Source organism: Hoplias malabaricus, chromosome 16, assembly GCF_029633855.1.
Source record: "Hoplias malabaricus isolate fHopMal1 chromosome 16, fHopMal1.hap1, whole genome shotgun sequence".
NCBI lineage: Eukaryota > Metazoa > Chordata > Actinopteri > Characiformes > Erythrinidae > Hoplias > Hoplias malabaricus.
This window is the reverse complement of record NC_089815.1, coordinates 25,170,228-25,190,595: the sequence shown is the minus strand read 5'-3', so window position 1 is coordinate 25,190,595 and position 20,368 is coordinate 25,170,228. Positions and strand designations below refer to the sequence as shown.

General features: G+C 37.9%; 1 protein-coding gene and 1 pseudogene across 2 annotated transcripts; one reads left to right on the top strand and one right to left on the bottom strand.

The window, feature by feature from the left end:
- The window catches only part of LOC136671388 (bile salt export pump-like), a 71,249-nt pseudogene that overhangs the window by 38,152 nt on the left and 12,729 nt on the right, over positions 1 to 20,368 (top strand).
- Positions 5,101 to 13,812, bottom strand: LOC136671340 (retinol dehydrogenase 7-like). Of its 2 annotated transcripts, none has more exons than XM_066647016.1 (5): positions 13,742 to 13,812; positions 7,285 to 7,602; positions 6,642 to 6,900; positions 6,359 to 6,522; positions 5,101 to 5,922 (listed from the first exon to the last, which is right to left on the bottom strand). In XM_066647016.1, the coding sequence occupies exons 2-5, from the start codon at positions 7,595 to 7,597 to the stop codon at positions 5,702 to 5,704; spliced, it is 957 nt and encodes a 318-aa protein (XP_066503113.1). In that variant the 5' UTR covers positions 7,598 to 7,602; positions 13,742 to 13,812; the 3' UTR covers positions 5,101 to 5,701. The 2 variants fall into 2 exon arrangements, with proteins under 2 accessions (XP_066503113.1, XP_066503114.1); XM_066647017.1 differs by lacking the exon at positions 13,742 to 13,812 and adding an exon at positions 13,240 to 13,335.

Below are 20,368 nucleotides of genomic sequence, written 5' to 3'. Positions count from 1 at the left end.
TCACAAATCGACATGTCTGTCATGGACAGATGTGATGCAATTGGAGCTTCCGTAGTTGGTCACGCCCAAGGCGATTCCCATAGTGAAACACCTCACTCTGTTATCAAAGAACCAGGTATTACGTCAAGTAACCCAATGTTCTGTGCTTCAGTTTGTGGCTAGGCTAACAGGTCGGGAACTGCAGGCATATGCTAAAGCAGGTGCTGTTGCAGACGAGGTCTTGTCCTCCATTCGAAATATGGCAGCCTTCGGGGGAGAGAAAAAAGAAGTGGAAAGGTGAGATTTTGTATGAGAAATGTTGGCTTCACCATGTTCCATTAAATCACATTCCATGAAGTTGTTTTCTAAGTGTAAATAAGGACATATCTTTTACAGGGAACAAATGTCTGCACATTTTAATCCTTTTTAGAATAACTGTATATTGGTCTTAATTATCACACTATAAAACAAATAGAAACAAACATAATATTTATGTTATTTCCCATAAAATTCATATTCTCTCCTTATTCTTTAAGGCAGGGGTGCACAACTCCAGTCCTGGAGGGCCGGTATCCAGCAAAGTTTGGTGATTGCTCTTCTTAAACACACCCCTTAAACCTGGCAATTAACAGATGAATTGAATCAGGTGTGTGTGAGCAGAGCAATCACCTAACTTTGCTGGATACCGGCCCTCCAGGACTGGAGTTGTACACACCCGCTTTAAGGATGATCTGGTCTTTTAAGGTATAATTGGTCTCTGCTCAGCGCTGGGGCATTAGAAAAGGACTGATTATGGGATTCTTCACTGGCTACTTGTGGTTAATTATATTCCTTTGTTATGCCCTGGCTTTTTGGTACGGGTCCAGTTTAGTGGTTGACACACTAGAGTACAGTCCTGGAACCCTGTTTCAGGTATCCTACATATGTATGTAGTGAGAAGGTTTCAAAGCTAGATAAGACACACAAAGGTGCACCAGGAACAAGATAAAGCTCAGGTATGAGAGACAATGAGGACAATAAAGATGTCAAGCTGGAGCCAGTTAATGGTTTTATTATAAGTTTACTTATAGGATAATAGTTCATAATCCCTATGCTGTTGTGAGTGCATATATAAGAAAGCAAATCCTCATCACTCTGCAGTTACACCGACACAACACTAGGGCTGAATCTCAGCAATCTTCCTGTATTCTAGTACATAATGTTGTGGTGTAGTAGTATTAGTTTCATAAATCTTTAAAGTGCACTATTTAGGGATGTGGAAAGGATGTTTGAATTGAAGTGTGGAGGGTACGGCTGAAGAAGTGAGGGTTCACTCAGCAAGGAGCAGGCAGGACTCAAAATAACTCATTGATAATTTATTCAAAGATAGCACACGTGATGAATCAGCTTCTTATCACTGGGAAAGACGCGGCTTTGCCCTCAATCATTCCCGCAGTGCTTTAAACAGTGAGGACGCTGAGCGTACACAGAGTTCAATAGCGAAGCAGCGAAGTGCAGGGAAACGAGACGAGTCATTGGATAAATGCTGGGCTTTGGCCCGCCCATCGGACGCTCAGCGTCTCTGGGGGTCTATGGGGCAGTGGGCTGGCCTTGGCTGGCCCGGACGCTCAGCTTCTGCATGAGGATTGGATGATCTGTCTGAGGCTGAATCCCTTTTTGATTGGCAGCGAAATGAGCGAATCAGCGATCTTTTGGTGTAAAGATCCGTGGGAGCACAGGTGGACACACAGGCGGGCCATTGAGCTAAGCAGCCTAGCTCTGCTGGCCATTGAGAGGACACTAGTCAAGTCCCTGGAAAAGACGCCTTGTTGGTACGACAGAGTCACAGATAATATTTTTAAAAAGGAACGGAGGGTAGAATTTACGTATAAATAAACCGACACATTTTATGATGTAGGCCGAAATTGAGCTTCCCCTCCTTTAAAGACCAGCATCCGCCACTGCTGCAGTCCCATCTACCTTAACTGGCCTTTTAGTAACTTAGCCCCACCCCTCTCTTAATTGGACTAACCCAACTCTGGCAAAGAGGGTAACAAAGTTACTTACAAGAAGATATTTACAGCCTACAATATAACCATTAACAGATATCCCTGGCACATCTTATTCCGGCTTCACCGGTGAGTATTTACCTATGTACATAACAGTGGCAGATGCTGGTCTTTCAAGGAGGGGAAGCTCAATTTCGGCCTATATCATAAAATGTGTCGGTCCACAAGTTCACAAGTCCAGGGAGTAAGTATCAGCAAAACAGGATCTGCCACTAAGGTAAACAGAATCCCCCAACAAAGCTCGACTAATATGCTCCACTTCTTTGTAGGCTACAGGATCACAGATCGGAATGATTGTGAACTCCCTGACCAACATTGGCGTGGCCATCATCATCTCCTTTTACTTTAGCTGGAAGCTGAGCCTTGTCATCGTTTGCTTCCTGCCCTTTCTTGCACTTTCTGGAGGCTTCCAGGCCAAGATGCTCACGGGTATTGCAAAGCAGGATAAACAAGCCATGGAAGCAGCCGGGCAGGTGGGGATTCATGCATTTACTTCAAATGTAGTTGGTCAACCAAGAAATGTGCTGTTAAATTATGAGGCTAGTGTTGCTAACAAGTAGCGATCTTAAAAGCTTTCATTTCATCTGTAGTTTTCTTCATTTTTGTAGATGTCAGTGTTTCATACAATGTCTGAAAACAAATACATTTGAGATTATCTAAATACAGCTGATTTAATCTCATGATTTAAGCATGGCATTTCCCATTATTTCTAACCTATATTTAGCTTTGTAGCTCAGTTATACAAACCTCTAACATGATGCTAGGCTTCAGATATATTTGTCTGGCTGGGTATTGAGTCACACGTCATCTCTTTCTATTTGGAATTGTTTGCAGATATCTGGTGAGGCACTGAACAACATTTGCACCATTGCTGAGCTGGGAAAGAAGCGCAGGTTTGTGGAGATGTACGAGGCTCAGCTGGAGGCACCGTATCGTGCTGCTCTGAAGAAGGCAAACATGTATGGTGCTTGTTATGGGTTTGCCCAGTGTGTGGTCTTCATGGCAAACTCTGCCTCTTATCGTTTGGTGGATACTGGGTCAGCCATGAGGGTCTCAATTTCAGTTTGGTTTTCAGGTGAGCTGGAGAATTCTTGTGGTCGTTGTCATAGTATAACCACTTAACTTTCACTGATCCTGACCCACAGCAACCTTGAATTTGATAAGCGGTTACAGACTGAATGAATGAATGAACGAATGAATGAATGAATACATGAATGTGTTTGCTGGGACAACAATCATATACACATCAAATACATGACAGGCTGAAAAGCTCTTCTTTTTCTGTAGAGTAATTTCTGCATTTGTGACCAGTGGAACAGCTCTGGGTAGAGCATCCTCATACACAACCGACTACGCCAAAGCAAAGATCTCGGCTGCATGCTTCTTTCAGCTGCTTGACTGCGTTCCCAAAATCAGTGTCTACAGTGACACAGGAGACAAATGAGTGAAATAAGCTAAATAAGCATATTAATTTTAACTAAGAGCAAACCTGGTATTTGTGAACAGATAATATTCATTTAAAACCAAAAGAAATAGGAAAAAAAATGTATCGATTTTTCATCATGTTCAATGTTCTATAAAGACACCATGTCTATGTCTCTTAATCCCTCTCTGTATTCCTAGGTCGATTTTAAAGGAGATGTTGAGTTTATAGACTGCAACAACACTGCTGAAGTGTATGAGCATATTTTGCCTAACCGTTTCAGGCAGACTGGGAGTTGTAAGACTGCTTTTGCATTTGGACCTTTTCTCTTTAGCATTATTGCTCACGTTACACCTCGTATTTCTTTACAGGACTACGAGTCTCTGCAGGATATCATTGCTATCCTGGGTATGGATGAGTTATCTGAGGAGGATAAGCTGACTGTAGCTCATGCCCGCAAGATCCAGAGATTCCTATCCCAGCCCTTCCAGGTGGCTGAGGTCTTCACTGGGCACTTGGGCAAGCTGGTGCCCCTTAAAGATACCATCAAAGGCTTCAAGAGCATTCTGAAAGGTTTGTTTATTGTCATCCTATAGTTGTGCTTATGTTAATGTTCAGGATGTACTTGACAGTAGATCTGTATGAGAATCATTGCAGGATTTGGCACTCCTGTAGATCAGGGTTTCTGAAGTTTGTCTTCCTTTTTAACAGAAGAGTATGATGCATTGCCCGAACAGGCGATCTACATGGTGGGTCCCATCGAGGAGGTCGTTCAGAAGGCAGAGAAACTGGCTGAGGACCATTCATAAAAGAATTTGTCATACAAATGTCTGTGGAGGGTTAGAAAAACTGAATAGTGCAGAACCATTTAGTAATGGGTGGCTGCCCAAAACTGTTATCCAAGATGAGGGTAGTGGCCTCCTTTGAATTGTGCTGTAATGCACTATTAATAAACCACAAGGATCTATACACTCTGGGGAAATTTGTGGTAGTCTTTTAAAGTTGGATCAATACATGTATAGTGCTGGCTTCTCGCTTAAAGATGCTAACTGCAGTAGAAGTCCAGCTTACATGTTGTAAATACATTAAACCTAGTAATTATTCATCTCTTACAAGTTTAGTCCCTGGTGCAACCCAAATACTTTGGTTTGTTGTGTGTTCAAATTGCTGGGCCAAGGCCAGGCCAAGTAACAACTTTGATTTACAGAATTTCAACTCTGTAAAGGCAAATTTAGATTGTTCATCAACTGCAGCAAAGGTGCACATGCCCATACAGGGGAAAGAACCTTCTACCAGAATGCTCTCACTCAGTAATCCCAATGAGCATCATCCATGGACCAATCTGGTAACCTTTTACTTTTTCTTGGGAAGCCCAGGTGATTCACCTTTTGCCAAAATTTTATGTTTCATATTTGAAGCTGAGAAATGTATATTTACACTTTAGTAAATACTTTAGTTACATTTTAAAACCTGGGATTTTTTCCACCCCCTACAAGATATTTTTAAAATGTAAATTTATGAAAGAATGACTAAACATTAGGATGAGTGAAAATATAATCTGAAAGGGTTATGAAAGACAAGACGTGATACAGTGTTAAAAAATGGTCAAAGCATATTTCGATTTTATTAGAATTTTATATTACAACTGTGCTTATGTTTTAGGAGTCCATATGTAACAGCTGAAGTTGCATTACATTACTGGTAAGTACTTTTTTAGGTAAGTATTTTAAGTACTTTAAAACAATCCTTGTTTATTGTTGCTGTCCAATTAAAAATGTGTCTCCCAAAAAACTACATATTTAGAGTACTTTTGGAGCATGTCTATTGGTTCATTCATCAGGAAATGAATGACAGCTGCTCCATCCACATTGAATGACAGCTGCTTGGTTCAAATGATGTAGTAAACTGAAAATCAACAAAAATGGAGATACATGTTTTTGATCGGACAACAACAATACAAAATATGAAACATCCACTGTCTGTGATGCTGAAGACAATGTGTTTTTAATCACATTGAAGCCCAGAACAATAACATTTTCTTTGTGCATTGGGTTTTTAACAGAAGCAATGACTGGGTTTAATGTGCAGACTGTCAGATTTCATTCAAGGTAAAACCGAGCACTTTGACCCACTCTAGATTGTTCTTAGTTTTTCTTAGTGATTATCTGAAACATCTGGTGCTTCACAGAACCAAATAATTCTGTTTATTTGTGAACTCCACTGTAATAATTGCTTAGTTCCACATCTGCATCTAGACACTTTTTGCAGGTTTGACGCTGTGTCTGAGCATCAGGAAATCAGTAATACAGGTGGGGAAATATGAGAGGGGCAGCCAGAAGAGTTTGGCATCCCAGCCTGGAGAGTAACGGGTGCGAGGGTGCACAGCTGAGACTGCGTGCTCCATACAGCTCACAACCTTCATCAAGTCACTGTCTGGCCCCTTGGAGAACATACCTTGCATCAGCTTCTCAACTAAATAAAAAAGAGATAAATATTTTACACCTCAGTGTTATCATTCATTCTCTGCAACTGCATCATCACTCTCAGGGTCGTGGAAGGTCTGGAGCCCACTCAAAACAGCTGGGCACAAGGCAGGAACACACCCTGGACAGGGTGCCAGTCCATCATGTATCAACATATGGGCATCTTAGCAAAGCCAATTCACTAACCAATGTGGTTTTTTATGTATTGTGGGTGGGGGCCAGAGCACCCAGAAGAAACCCACGCAGACACTGAGAATACATCAACCTCCTCATAGGCAGTGACCCGAGGCAGGGATTGAAGCCACAACCCTATTGGTGTGTTCCGGCCTTGACCCCAGTTATTCAGGGTAGGCTCTGGACCCACAAGCATGAACTGGATAGGAATGAATGAATAAATTGTATTTGAGAGAATAACCTGTATTTACCTTTGCTGATATAATCGTCGCCGTAGTCGTCCTTGGTCTCTTTTGGCAAATTATCCCAAAGCATTTTAAAATTTTGAATAATTAGGTCTGGATCTGTCATGTTGGTCTTGAAGCCTCCTGGTTCAATACACAGGACTTTCACTCCAAAATGGTGCAGACACAACCTGAAAAATAAAATATATATATATATTCTCGCTAAGAGATGGAACGTGTTTCTTGTTGTCATTTCTATCCAGAAAAAACTTCCATATTTCAAAGGGTGAAGGCGACTGTTATTGTCTACCTCAAGCTGTCTGTGAATGCTTCTACACCATATTTAGACACACAGTATGGTCCCCCAGCTGGAGCGATCCTTCCAAGCACACTGGACACATTGACCACACGACCCCTGGCCTTTTTGATCAGCGGGAGGACACTCAAGGTCACTCCAATGACCCCATCCAGGTTGACCTCCAGCATTGACCTGTAGTCCTTCAGAGTCATCCAGTCACATGGACCCGAGGGGAAAGAGACGCCAGCGTTGTTGACTACTGCCCACAGACCTGAAAATCAAATTGAGTTTGGTTTAACATCTGTTCAATCATATTCTTGAGTTGCCCTGTTATATATGTATTTGTAAGCACAGTACTTCTGACACTTTTTTAGACCTATCTGGGGATAGTAAGAGCCACGTCACCACATTTCACTTCACCAAAATACAACGAAATAAAAGATAACCGTGGAAACCATACTGAATTTTCTGCAGCACCCAACAAACTGGACCTATACTTTGACTGTTCATTTGTAACTGCCTAACTTGCACACACATATATATATATTTCATTGATGTTGCAAAAAATTGGCGCCCCCTCCAGGGTGTGTTTCCGCCTTGCGCCCAGTGTTTCCGGGTAGGCTCTAGTAGCACATGTTTGTGCTAATTTCCTCACCTTTCTGTCCCACCAGATCCTTGATGAAGGCTGTAGCCTTGTCGATGCTTTCAGGCTTCCTGACATCCAGATTTACTGTTGATAGTCTGTTAGAACAAGAATTTTTCAGCTCCTCTTCACCTTTCTCTGTGAAGCATGCTGCCACCACACAGAAGCCACACTTGTCCAGATGGCGCGCTAGAAGGTTTCCAAAGCCAGAGTCACAGCCGGTGATATACACATACTTACTGCCTCTGTCTGGAACTCTGCCCAGCCCACGGTACCAGCGAATTATATAGAAAAGGACCAGCAGGGCTGCAACGTACACCCACATGGTTTCTACACAGAGAGCAGTAACAAGTGTCATCATAAACTGTGTAACATCCCCAAACATTTTAGTAACACTGCAAGACTGTGTCATTCTGACTGATAAAGCTGTACATTGCCTAAAACAGAATACAGAGTTGTTTCTGTTCAGTGACGGACTTAATTACTACAACATCATTTTTTTAATGCCTTATGGAGGTTTGTATGTAAATAATATATAGCCTGGTGACTGATCTTGATAGTATTACCAAATATTTCAGTCAAAAACCTCAAGCAGCCAGACTATAACTATTAACATTTGTTCTGACCTCTGACCACATGTGGACTTTATTATTTTGATATTCTTGTGCCTCTGAGTCTGAGGGCAAGCATATTTCTTATAAAGAAGAACAGTCTACGCTATGTATTTTTCTTTAAAGGGTACTAGGCTATGGAATATGCCGGAACAACTACTGGATTAAGAAAAAGAATGACATTAACACTTCATGATGTGATATGATGTGGACAACAAAATAGGAAGTTGAGCATGATAACATCATTTCAGATTATCTAAAATAAAGTGATTTAAAACTCAATTAAAATAAAAACATCACATTGGTAGACATTCAGGGTTTTGGTATCAGAAAAGAAAATATAGAATTGTGTTTGAAACACAGTGCAAATGACTAAAATGAAACTAAGTAGAATTAATATAAATGCTATGTATTTTTTTCCCCTGCCGCTAAAAAATAGTTCACTTTTATTTCCATTACATCCATTACTTCATATTAGGATCATTTAATCATTCACATCTCGTCTTGACAATATTTGACAATATTTGTCCTCAAAATTTTTTTTAAACTAAAAATGACAGTTGAAGGTGTCTCCAGCAGAATCTAAAGCTGAAAGTTCTGCCACAAAAGAGGAAGAAGAGGAGGAGCATGTGTAGATTAATGGAGTTAACACAAAGTTCAGAAGAAAACAAAAAAACAAACAGAAAATTAAAATTACATTTGCATGAAAGAAATTCCTCACAGATATCACATTTGACCCTATCATTTCAGTTCTCAGATTCTGTGGCTAGAAGTGTCAGTCACACATCGCATACTGGGGTCAAGCTATCCGCATTTTGGAAATTGATGGTGAAACCATCCGCGCTTCAAATCCGAATGCACGTACAGGTGCGTCATTACGGAACACCACATCCGCGTTGGGACAGATAGAGAATCTGAAACCCACTTTTGTGCAGCGATGTCTCGGTTACTAAATAAATGCACACAATGCTAAAATGGACTAAAATTAACAAGCCATTACAAATATATTTAATTTTAAATCACTTTAAAGAGGCAAAACACGCGTTGATTTTTTAATATATTTACATATTTTTTACTCTTCTATAAACACTTAATTGGCTTTGAATGGTAATCCTGGTGGATATGTAGGAATACATTATACTGTCATTAAACAGAGGGACCTCACTGTATAATTTTCTAATGAATTTATACTGAATACCTACTGATATGGATTTCACAAAAAAAATTCCCATAATGCCTAAACCATTCCAATGTCATTAAACAGAGGGACCTCTTGGCTATCAACTGTATGATCTTGGTAAGATTTCACTGTATACTTTTCTCATAAACTCATATTAAATACCTATAATTGTGATATGTATATGGATTTCTCAAAAACTACCCGTAATGCATAAACCATTCCACTGTCACTAAACAGAGGGATCTCTTGGCTATTAACGGTATGATCTTGGCAGAATTTCACTGTATACTTTTCTCATAAAGTCATACTGATTATTTACTAATATGGATTTCACAAAAACTACCCATAATGCCTAAACCATTGTAGTATGATATGATGAATGTGTATTAATTCCTAATATGAAATTTGACTTTCTGAGAGTTTTATTTTAAATACCCAAACTTTAGCTCGTCTCAGAGACATCTCCTCCACACAAGCCAGATGGAATTTCAGATAACAGAGAGCAGGCTCGTAAACCTCTCCAAGGAACCTTTTTATGACCCCAGGACCCCCTGGGTCAAGAAAAGAATTTTAGCAAAATGCAGAGACACACAGACCCACCTTTATTCCATGTCCTCTTACACCTTTTTAAAGACTGTTAACTCTAAAAGACTCAAACATCCCAAAGTACTTACATTGAAAACAAGTTGTATATGGGCACAACTGTTTGAAATTAATTCCATTTAGACAATCAAACCGGGTGGAATTAATTTACATGTGTTTAAAGTCATTTTTGTTTTATATGAATTTATGTAGAATCAAGGTAGCCACATACTATGTGTGTAGTTGGTTAATAATTATGTAGAACATGGTTGTCTTAATGATATTACTTTGTGTTAACATCTAATCTTTTCTATTGCAAAAGTATGATTCAAAATCTTGGAGATTCATTCAAAGGAGGTCTTCAAGCCTTTGTCTTGTCCAGGGTCATAAATTCTATGTGATGCCACTACCAAGGTAGAGGAAACAGCCAATCAGGAGCAAAAAAAAGCTCCAATTCTCCCTCATTGAGGACGAATCAGGTATTTGGGGCGGGTTTTCTAAACTCTGGTAAAAGCCAGTCACACACCACACATAGAGGCTCCCGCTCACTCTTTTTAACACTCCTCTGAGACACACTCTTCGAGAATTTTGGAGAGGAAGACGTTTTTCTGAAGAACGTCTCTCTCCTGCTTCCAGCAGACAATGCTTCTCAGATAGTGTAGTCAGAGAGCTCTCCTGCTCTGCAGACGTCTCTGCAGGTGTAGGCTCTCTCATGGCTCTCTTCAACAGTCTTGTGCCCCTCGTGGTCCAGAAAGAACAGATTTTTCTATTTTAATTTTTATCCAGATAGAAACTACAGATTAAGAAAAGCTATAGTTATTGCAGCAAAATTCAATGCCATATCCAGAGCATTGGAGGAGACTAGACCTCTGACCATCAAAAGGATGACAACGCCTCCGGACCAGAAACGACAAAGACAGCTGCACGCACCCTCAGACTGACCTTCTGAGATGAGGAGAAACTTGCCCAGGAGAGACCTGCATGGACATGTCTCTCTCTCACAAGGCGGCAGATCAGCGACGACGAAGAATCTCCACAGAGACATTCAGAACGCCACCAGCTCCAACGGCTGCATCTGAAAGCCTCGGGAACGCCCGCGGCTGCAACCTACAAGGCCCATGTCTGCAATTTTCCAGGAAGTCGTGCTAGAAGGCACCGTCAGCGACGGGCTCCCTGTCCATCTTCGGATACGTAAGGTCACATGGTCTCATGTCTCTCATGGCTCATGGGTTGGTACTGAAAGTTTGCTGGGATAAACTATAGCCTTTCTAGAATTTAGGGTAATTCATAAAGAGGTTCCCTGATATATCAATCTCCCTGTTCCCTCATGTATCACGGTAATCCATTTCATTATATGAATGTCTAATCAATATTCATTATTCTATTTTACATTTAATAAACCAGTTGTGTGATAAAACCAATCCTTGGTTATTTGTTTGTGTGTGCATCTTTCTTGTATGGAATTATAAAATCTAGTTCAGATTCAATTTCAGAGTCAAGAACCCATGGCGGGTCAATGAGCATAATACATTAATAATAGTTAATTCTAGCTAATTCCACTGTATAATATGTGAAGATGACCTACTTGTCTAAGCTAAAATTAAGACAGGTAAGGACACTACATATTATCTAATAGCTCCCAAACATGGAGTTTTGCAAAATTAATTAAATAATTTATTAATAAAATAATAATTAATTATCATTGACTCCGCTATGAAGTGCTTATGCCACCTCAATGTGTGCATTACTATTTCCGTTACACCATTCTACTCTTATTAAACAGAGGCATCTCTTGGCTATCAACTGTGTGATTTTGGTAAGATTTCATTCTATACTTTTGTCATAAATTCATATTAAATACCTACTATTGTGATATGTATATGGATTTCTCAAAAACTACCCATAATGCCTAAACCAGGGGTCGGCAACCCCCTTGATCCCTCTGATGCGGCTCAGGTTTTGAAAATAATTTAGTATTAGAGTATTTAATTAAAATGTATTTTATTTTGATTCGTTCATCTTCTAAATGTAATTCTATGAAGATTATGGCGTTCTTGCAACATCTAAAATACTTTAATATTTAAAATATTTTTGTTGCTCTTAATACACGTCACAACTTCCAATGTGCGTCACCCGCCAGTGTGCGGTTTCTTGAACTTTTTGACCGCTGACTGCACAGCGCCAGTAAAATAATGACGGCACGCAGAGAGAGGACAGCATTTTTGTTTGCTGCCAGTGGATAATTTAAGTTCTGCGTTTTTTTTCTCCCATTACTACAAGGACTCAAATAGACATTGAGTATTTTACTTAACCTTCAACCCGACGTCTTTTTTTTCCGAGTTAACAATGTTTTGTTGCATGCAGAAATGTTATTTCATTTCAAGAGGGATCTCTTGGCTATCAACTGTATGATTTTGGCAGAATTTCACTGTGTACTTTTTTCATAAAGTCATACTGAATATTTACTGATATGGATTTCTCAAAAACTACCCATAATGCCTAAACCATTCCACTGTCATTAAACAGAGGGACCGCTTGGCTATCAACTGTATGATTTTGACAGAATTTCATGAAAGTATTCGGCCCCCTTGCGTTAATAATATTGCATGTCCCACTTTTTTCAGTTTTTTATTTATTAAAAAAGTTTGACACATCCAATAAATTTCATTCCACTTCACGATTGGGCCACACTTGTTGTTGATTCTTCACAACAAGTGATCCCATACCCCCCGCCCCCCAACTCCAACATCTTAACAACTTGAAAGTTAATAATTATCAAAATAATGTAGAACTTGTATTATTGTGTGACTCCAGATTCTGTTTAAAAACAGCTGCACACTCTGACTTCCAAACATCACAGAAAAACAACTGTAACTCAAATGCTTTTGCCATATGATATGAAAATGCACAAGGTCCTTTCCCATGGGCTTCAGAAAATATCTTTCTTATCTATGTGAAGCATATACAGTGAAATTCTGTCAAAATCATACAGTTAATAGCCAAGAGGTCCCTCTGTTTAATGACAGTAAAATGTAATCTGTATTTCTACATATCCACCAGGATTACTATTCAAACCAATTAAGTGTTTATAGAAAAGTAAAAAAAAAATACGTAAATATATGAAATAGTCAATGCGTGTTTTGTCTTTTTAAAGTGATTTAAAACGAAATATATTCATAATTAATTTTAGTCCATTTTAGCATTGCGTGCATTTATTTAGTAACAGAGACATCGCTGCTCAAACGTAGGTTTCAGATTCTCTAACTGTCCCAAAGCGGATGTGGTGATCTCCGCAATGAAAAACCGTAATGACGCGCCTATACGTGCATTCGGATTTGAAGCGCGGATGGTTTCACTGTCAATTTCCAAAGTGCGCATAGCTTCACCCAAGTAATCGCACTGGGTAAAACAATAAAACGTCAATTCAAGACTTAGTAGGGCATTTAAACATCAGTCTTGCAAGAAATCTCATATCTAAACAATATTTAAGTGTCTCTAACAGTGTTGTAATTCTGTGTGTGCAAAACTGCATGTAGAACACAACACATTTCCATTTCGCGACAGATATTTCCCTCAGTGTAAAAGTTACCTTACCGGTTATGCTCCTTTTCTCTGAGGGGAAAATCTACCGCCACTGTAATCCTTACATGTAGAGTACGGATACCAACACAGGACAAACCTAATCTCATTGTGAACCTCTCAAAACCACTGAATGTGGGAGCAACGGTCTTGTTTGACTGTCACAAGAAGAAAAGTTATATCTTAGCACTATTGGCACCTACTTAAACAAAAGCGTTTTTATAACATTTTCTTTCAAAGTCAAGCAAGTCTTGTACATAAATCTACACATATTCGACTCCTGAAAAATGTTGATTTGAGTGAGTAAAGTACTTCTATTTATTTACAGTTAGCTAAGATTTCCACTATTGTAATTAAACTGTCCGGAACTTGGGGTCACTCCGCTAGTCTTTTTATGTCCAAAACGCTTACTACCTTTACTACGTCTATTACTACGTATAAATCGCACAAAGCTGGTTCCTGTTTTAGTCCTTTGAAGAAATTAAGAACAAATTAAGAACAGTGTCGTGAACTGTACCTTTGTCTTCGTGAAGCAGGGAGAAGTTCGCAGTGAGACAAAGTAAACCTTAAAGTGAATTTCTACACCGTTTGGCGTCACATAGATGAAATGTTCCAGCCCACTCTACTTTGTGCACCACCCCCCTCAGACCCCAGACCCCTTCTGAAACATCTGTAGGAGGCGCCATTACGCCACATTACAGCAGAGTAACGGCAACCTTTCCTCAGACTCAGGTTAACACCTAATGTAACAGCTCCTAGACAGATTAAACTTCTCATTCAGTCCGAGAACACTTTGATATTAGGTATAAACTCTGTGGTTAGAAACTGTTTGTCAACAGAGGACAAACAATCTAAATTTCCCCAAAGGTGTAAAATAAAGAAGTCAAATGAACATTAAAAAAAAATCCTTATCGAGTGGTTTTCACTGTAGACCTTTCTTTGTAGAAAGTAGTTTTAAATTGCATTTAGGTTCAGACACATCCCTCTTGAAATGGCCCCCTGTATCCCCTTAAGACACACATCAATTATTAAAAAAAACAAAACAACAACAACATTTATTTTCAGGACAGTGTTTCGTGTTTAAAATAAGCTGTCAGCATCGTGGCTGAGCATTTTCACATTGAAACTGCAGTGTTCAAAATCCTCAAACAATTCAGACATCAAGTTATTATTTAATCACAGAGGGACAAACCTGACAATTAGGGGGTGGGGCTTTCAAGCTACAGGTGATTGGATAGTCATACATCTACATATAATAAATAAAGGTGTGTCTAAGCCTCTTCTAAGGCATTAGGGAAATTTTATCTTAGGAATAATATTTGATTTTAATCAACAGAGATGTGTTTTTAGCGTTTTATGTATGCCTGGAGGGGGACAGTCACTGCAAAGTTAATTACAAATGCTTTTGTCCTACAAGTAAGCGATAGACAACAGTGTAACTCACCCACATTTATTTAAAAAAAATAAGGTGATTACACCAGCCACATGTGGTAGAGCACCCATGTTGTTCCACATTAAATACTGGCTAAATTTATCACTTATTGACAAACACTCCCACAGTCTAATATATATATATATATATATATATATATTTTTTTTTTTTTGGGAACTTAAAGCTTGCTCACAAACATTGTTACAAATTCAAACTGGATGTTGCAAGACTTGCCACAAGGTTTAATTAACATATGGTACATCTGATTTGATATTTGATACTTATCTAGAAGAAGCTATATCATACAGAAAAACATCATACAGAAAGCACAGCTGGCAAGTACAAAATCTCACATAGAACTAAGAGAAAAGGTCAACCAATACTAAATGTTATGGTACACTATGTTGTCTCTACTTTATATGCCAACATGATTTTATTCCTCATTTCATTTTGTATATATTTGCCTTTGAAACAGAACACAGAGGATAGAGTGAGGTAGTGAGAGAGATCAGCCCAGCACAAGACAAGGCAGATATAGAGTCTTTATCACGCGATAGAAGAAGCATTGTTGTACGTACTGAATGAGTTTCCTAATTTGCTCCCTCAGTTTAATGATCAAATTTGACTCTACAAGGATAAAAACATCAACATGAAGAGGTATAAACAGCACCTGGAACCAGATTCTGCTTACTTGTTGCCAAGGACAACAAAATTCAGATCGGTTCACCCTATCAATGACAACAGTGAGACAGTCACAATCAGAAATAGGGCAAAGGTTTTTGAATGGTAATAGTAGTGTCAGTCAATATGCAGAGTCAAATCATTTAGATATTCTGGTGAAGATCAGTGGCGAGACTTTAGTAGATCCAGCCCGTGAAGCAAAAAGTGAATTAGATGATGGAAATGACAAGGTTTGCAGTGATGACACTGAAAGAAGTGATAACGAGATAAGTAGATGAACAAAACCATAGACAGCCCAGTGATGCAGATGGCACATGTGATGGAGAAGAAAGTGAGGTAGATGAAAGTGAAATAGATGAGTGTTTGGATGGAGAAGAAGGAATAGGAGGCCAAGCATGCACAGATGATGACCTAGGTTCAACATTTGATGAGAATCTAAATGTTCCAATATGTAGGTCTCTCAGTAACAAAGGCTGAAGTTCTTCTGCTGCTGATTACATTTGTGCTAAAACACAATCTAGCATTTGTGGCACTGCTAGACCCACTGAAACAGATTAATTTTATTATTTGTACCACTGTGTTACCAACTACTAAGCACATGCTAAATAGGGTATTCAAACACTCCAGTCGAAGAACAGAGCTTCACTTTCTTTGTACATTCTGCCAGTCATACGTAGGGAGTCATAAACAAGAAAAAGGAAGTAAAGAATATGTGTGTCCAAACTGTAAAAGAATCAAACAGAACCCAAGAGTTGAAAAGTCAGAGTTATTTTGTAACTCTTCCAGTTGATTTACAGATTCGATCACACCTTGAAAATACAAAATTCAGAGACAAACTCAACTACAGATTTTCAAGAGCAATGCCAGAGAATGGATTTGGTGACATTTATGATGGTGAAATGTACAAAGAGCCCTCAAGCCCAGGTGGAATTTTTCACAGTAAATATAACCTTTCATATGTTTTCAATTCAGATGGTAGCCCCTTGCCCTGTGAAGGATTGGCGTCCCCTCCAGGGTGTATTCCTGCCTTGGTTGCCAGCATGGATACAATTAGTGACGATACACATGATTTTTGTAGAAGTATTACAGAACCTGCCAGAGTAAATAGTTTGCACATAGTTGGTGATATTTGCTTACTAGGCACTGCTGTTGTGTCTCAACTTAGTCTTGAGAAAGAAGATGCCTTGAGGAAAATTATTCACAGACTGCCTGGTGGTATAATGTGTAATATTTATAGTCGGCTTATTGTGAATTCTCAGGTTATTCATTCAACAGATTACACAAGACCAGTGAGGTCCAATGACACTGTTGTCTGTCTGAAAGACAGAACATTTGTAGTTACTAGGATTGTAACTTTTTCTGATGGTGCTGCAGAGAGATGCATTGTACTGTTAAAAGACATATGTCCTGTTGATGTACCCCTTTTGCGGAATGGGAGATCAAGATTTTTTCATTTTGGTATGCTCTTCAGTTAATAACAACTCGCAGGCAGTTGCTCCTAATGAAGTAGTGAGCAAATGCATTTACATTAACTTTACCAATGAAAATTATATCTGCAAATTTCCAAACACAAATGAACAGGATTTCTAGCTGAACTTTGTTTGGGCTTACAATTACATGCATTACCAGTTCCACTTTTTTGTGTAATTCTTTTTTGTGTAATTCTGTGACTGACAGTAAGGAAATTTTAGATTGAAATAGACTAGTATTGAAATAGACTACTACTTATATAGAACAATAGGAGGGATTATTATTTTTGTTATATATGTTTGTTATCTCCAGTATTATAACACGTTGAGTTGCACGTTTTTTTCTTTTTATGTCAGCATGTTATATAGACTCACTGGCCATTATGTAAATCACTTAGTAGATTTAAACTGTAGCCCATCTTTTGCTGCACAACTTACCAGCCTTGTGACATTTGTATGTTTCAAATGTATGAATCCTGTAAATTATGCACACAACTTATGTAACTGTATGTATTTTTATTTGTGTTTGTTAATGTGTTTTTTTTCCATGCTAAACAATTTACCTAGCATCATCATTTGAAAAGAAATATGAATATGAACAATGAAAGGGATATTATTTGTATCTGTGTTGTATTTAACTGTGCAATTTAATGTTAATTTTGCATAAACATTGACTAGTAGTTATGTTAAAAATTGCATGTAAGAAAATGAGGGCAATTGAGCAAACTGTTTGGAAACACAGAAACAAAGAAATGTTCTTAAAATAATTAACATATTTGTTACTTGTTATGAGAAATTGACTACTGCTGGCAGATTAAACAATGTCTTGCAGGCAAATGAGTTTCATTTAATTAAGTAGCTCGCCCATGGACAGCTGTCCTCATGAAAAAAAATATAATGTCAGACTGAACTGTGTAAGGCCAAATCCTCATTATGTTTACACTGCTGAAGTATGGGATACTACTAAAGAAAAAAATGTGTTTCTTAGCCACACTAATCTGAAAAAGATTTTAGCCAGAGGTAAAAGAAATTGACCAGGAATGTACAACTTCTTGGGCATATAACGTTTTTTTGTAATTTCCCAATAGCAATTTTATATTATTTATAAATACATTTTTTGTAAAGCCATGTTAATTCATTTGTAAGTGCTTTGGTAACAGTTTGATTTAACCCTTTAATAGCACTCAAAATATGCAATATTTGTAAATTAAACAATATTTGTGAGTTTGAAATAATATTACTCCAAATTTCTACAGTAAAAACGTATGAAAATTATACCCTGGGTATCTGAGAACATGTACTACAAGGCTGCAGTGGAATGGTTTGGTAACAGTTTGATTTAACCCTTTAATAGCTCTACAACTCTGCAATATTTGTAAATTAAACAGCATATTTATGAGTTTAAAATGACATTTCTCCAAATTCCTACAGTAGAAATGTATAAAAAATATTCTCTGGGTACCTGAGAACATATTCTTTAAGGCTGCAGTGGAGTGGTCTGGTAACAGTTTGATTTAACAATTTTATGGCCTTCAGCATTCTTCAATTTATGGAATTGTGTTGTTATTCTTAAGAAGTTTGTAATGCTATTACTTCACATTCTTACAGTAAAAATGTATATTTATATTTATAAAAAAAGTATAAATTTGCAATGCTCTTACACCAAATTCCTTCAGTAAAAATGTATGAAAAATATTCCCTGAGTACCTCAGAACATGTCCCCCAAGGCTGCAGTGGAATGGTCTGGTAACAGTTTGAATATTTGTAAATTAAACAGCATATTTATGAGTTTAAAATGACATTTCTCCAAATTCCTACAGTAAAAATGTATAAAAATTATTGTCTGGGTACCTGGGAACATATTCTTTATGGCTGCAGTGGAGTGTTTTGGTAACAGTTTGATTTAACCTTTTAATAGCACTCAAAATTTGCCATATATGTAAATTAAACATCATATTCATGAGTTTGAAATTGTATTACTCCAAATTCCTACAGTAAAAATGTATGAAAAATATAATATGGGTACCTGAGAACATGTTCTTCAAGACTGCAGTGGAGTGGTCTGGTAACAGTTTTACCACTTTATGGAATTTAATAACTGAGTTTTTTCAAGCCTTTTACTCCTAATTCTTACAGTAAATAGACATAAATATTATACCCTGTGTATCTGAGGATATGTTTTTCAATACAACAGTGGGATTTTCTGGTGACAATTTGATTTTTAATTTTAATCTCAGGGAAACTGAATTCTCTCCATTTTATGGAGCTTTCTGGACTTTTTAAGGGTAGCAAACCGTTCTTTTAGCCAATCAGGCCTGTTTTTAATATTATTAACTGTAGTGAATTATGTGGAATTATGTTTTAAATTCCATTTCTTATGAATTTTCAATATCTGCCCTTTTCTGCGAGTCCCCCCTCTCGCTCTTACACATTCTACCGTAAACTGTGGTGTAGACACAGGAAATCCTAGTATAGATGGCGTGACTGCATTTTCCTGAAGTGCAGATGGCGTGACCGCAGTCTAGAAATAGGAAATCCTAGTGTAGATGGCGTTTTCGCGAAGTGCAAATGGCATGACCACAGTTCTCTTCCCCCATTTCTCTATTTTTCTAACACACAACCCTTTCTCTGTATTTATTTATCATAACATTTCTTTGTAGCTGTTTCGTAATGCAGCATGGAACATATTGTTCTTCTTTTTATAATTTGTTATAACTTCATCTTTTTACAATTTCTTATTCAGCCTATCATTTTCCAGTTAACTCCAAGCACAATTTTTGAGATTTCCACCCTGTAACTGGAAATTGTGTGTCTTATAGTGACGATGTGGGCTTGAATACAGCTTTTGGATAATCACACTTATTCACACTAATTTCTATGGATATTTTCCCTGCAATTTTTCAGTTCTTTTTAATCTACTGGCCATGAAATTTCACATGGTTGGACACGGGTTCACAGCCGGACCATCACGTGGGGTAGCCAGACATTCGGCTTTTGTTTGTTTGTTTGTTTGTTTTAAAGGTTTTTAAGGTTTATTTGAAGTGGTCATTTTTTTATTTAATGTGGAAATGTAAATAAAATTGCAGTTTTTAAGGGGAATTTTTTTATGTGGCGGTCAAAATATATTGGCAGTCTTTTTAAGGTCTTAAGGTATATTTGATTTAATGATGATTTAATTTAAGTCTAAGAAAATATCTCTTTTAAAGTGGGTTTCTTTTAAATGCAGCAATCAAAAAACATGTTTTTTGTTTGTTCAGAGGGCCTTCAAGAGAATGCCTGTATATAATGATTAATTTCAATAGACATTGTTTATAGGTTTAAAGTTCCTCTATTATGTGCGGATTTATTGCAGCAGTGTGCATAGCTATACAGTATGATGTGTAACACGAATGGGGGTACCTGAGAACATGTTCTTCAAGGCTGCAGTGGAGTGGTCTGGTAACAGTTTGACCTATCCCTTTAAAAGGACTCACAATTTTGCCATATATGCAAATTAAACAATTTTTCCAGAGATTTGAAATAATATTACTCCAAATTCCTACAGTAAAAATGTATGAAAATT

Excerpts from the sequence above, each read along its gene's own strand:
- LOC136671340 (XM_066647016.1), bottom strand. The coding sequence starts at position 7,597 with ATGTGGGTGTACGTTGCAGCCCTGCTGGTCCTTTTCTATATAATTCGC. Across the intron at positions 6,901-7,284 it reads GGATCTGGTGGGACAGAAAG|GTCTGTGGGCAGTAGTCAAC; the intron begins GTGAGGAAATTA and ends TTTGATTTTCAG. Across the intron at positions 5,923-6,358 it reads CGACGATTATATCAGCAAAG|TTGAGAAGCTGATGCAAGGT; the intron begins GTAAATACAGGT and ends TTTTTTATTTAG.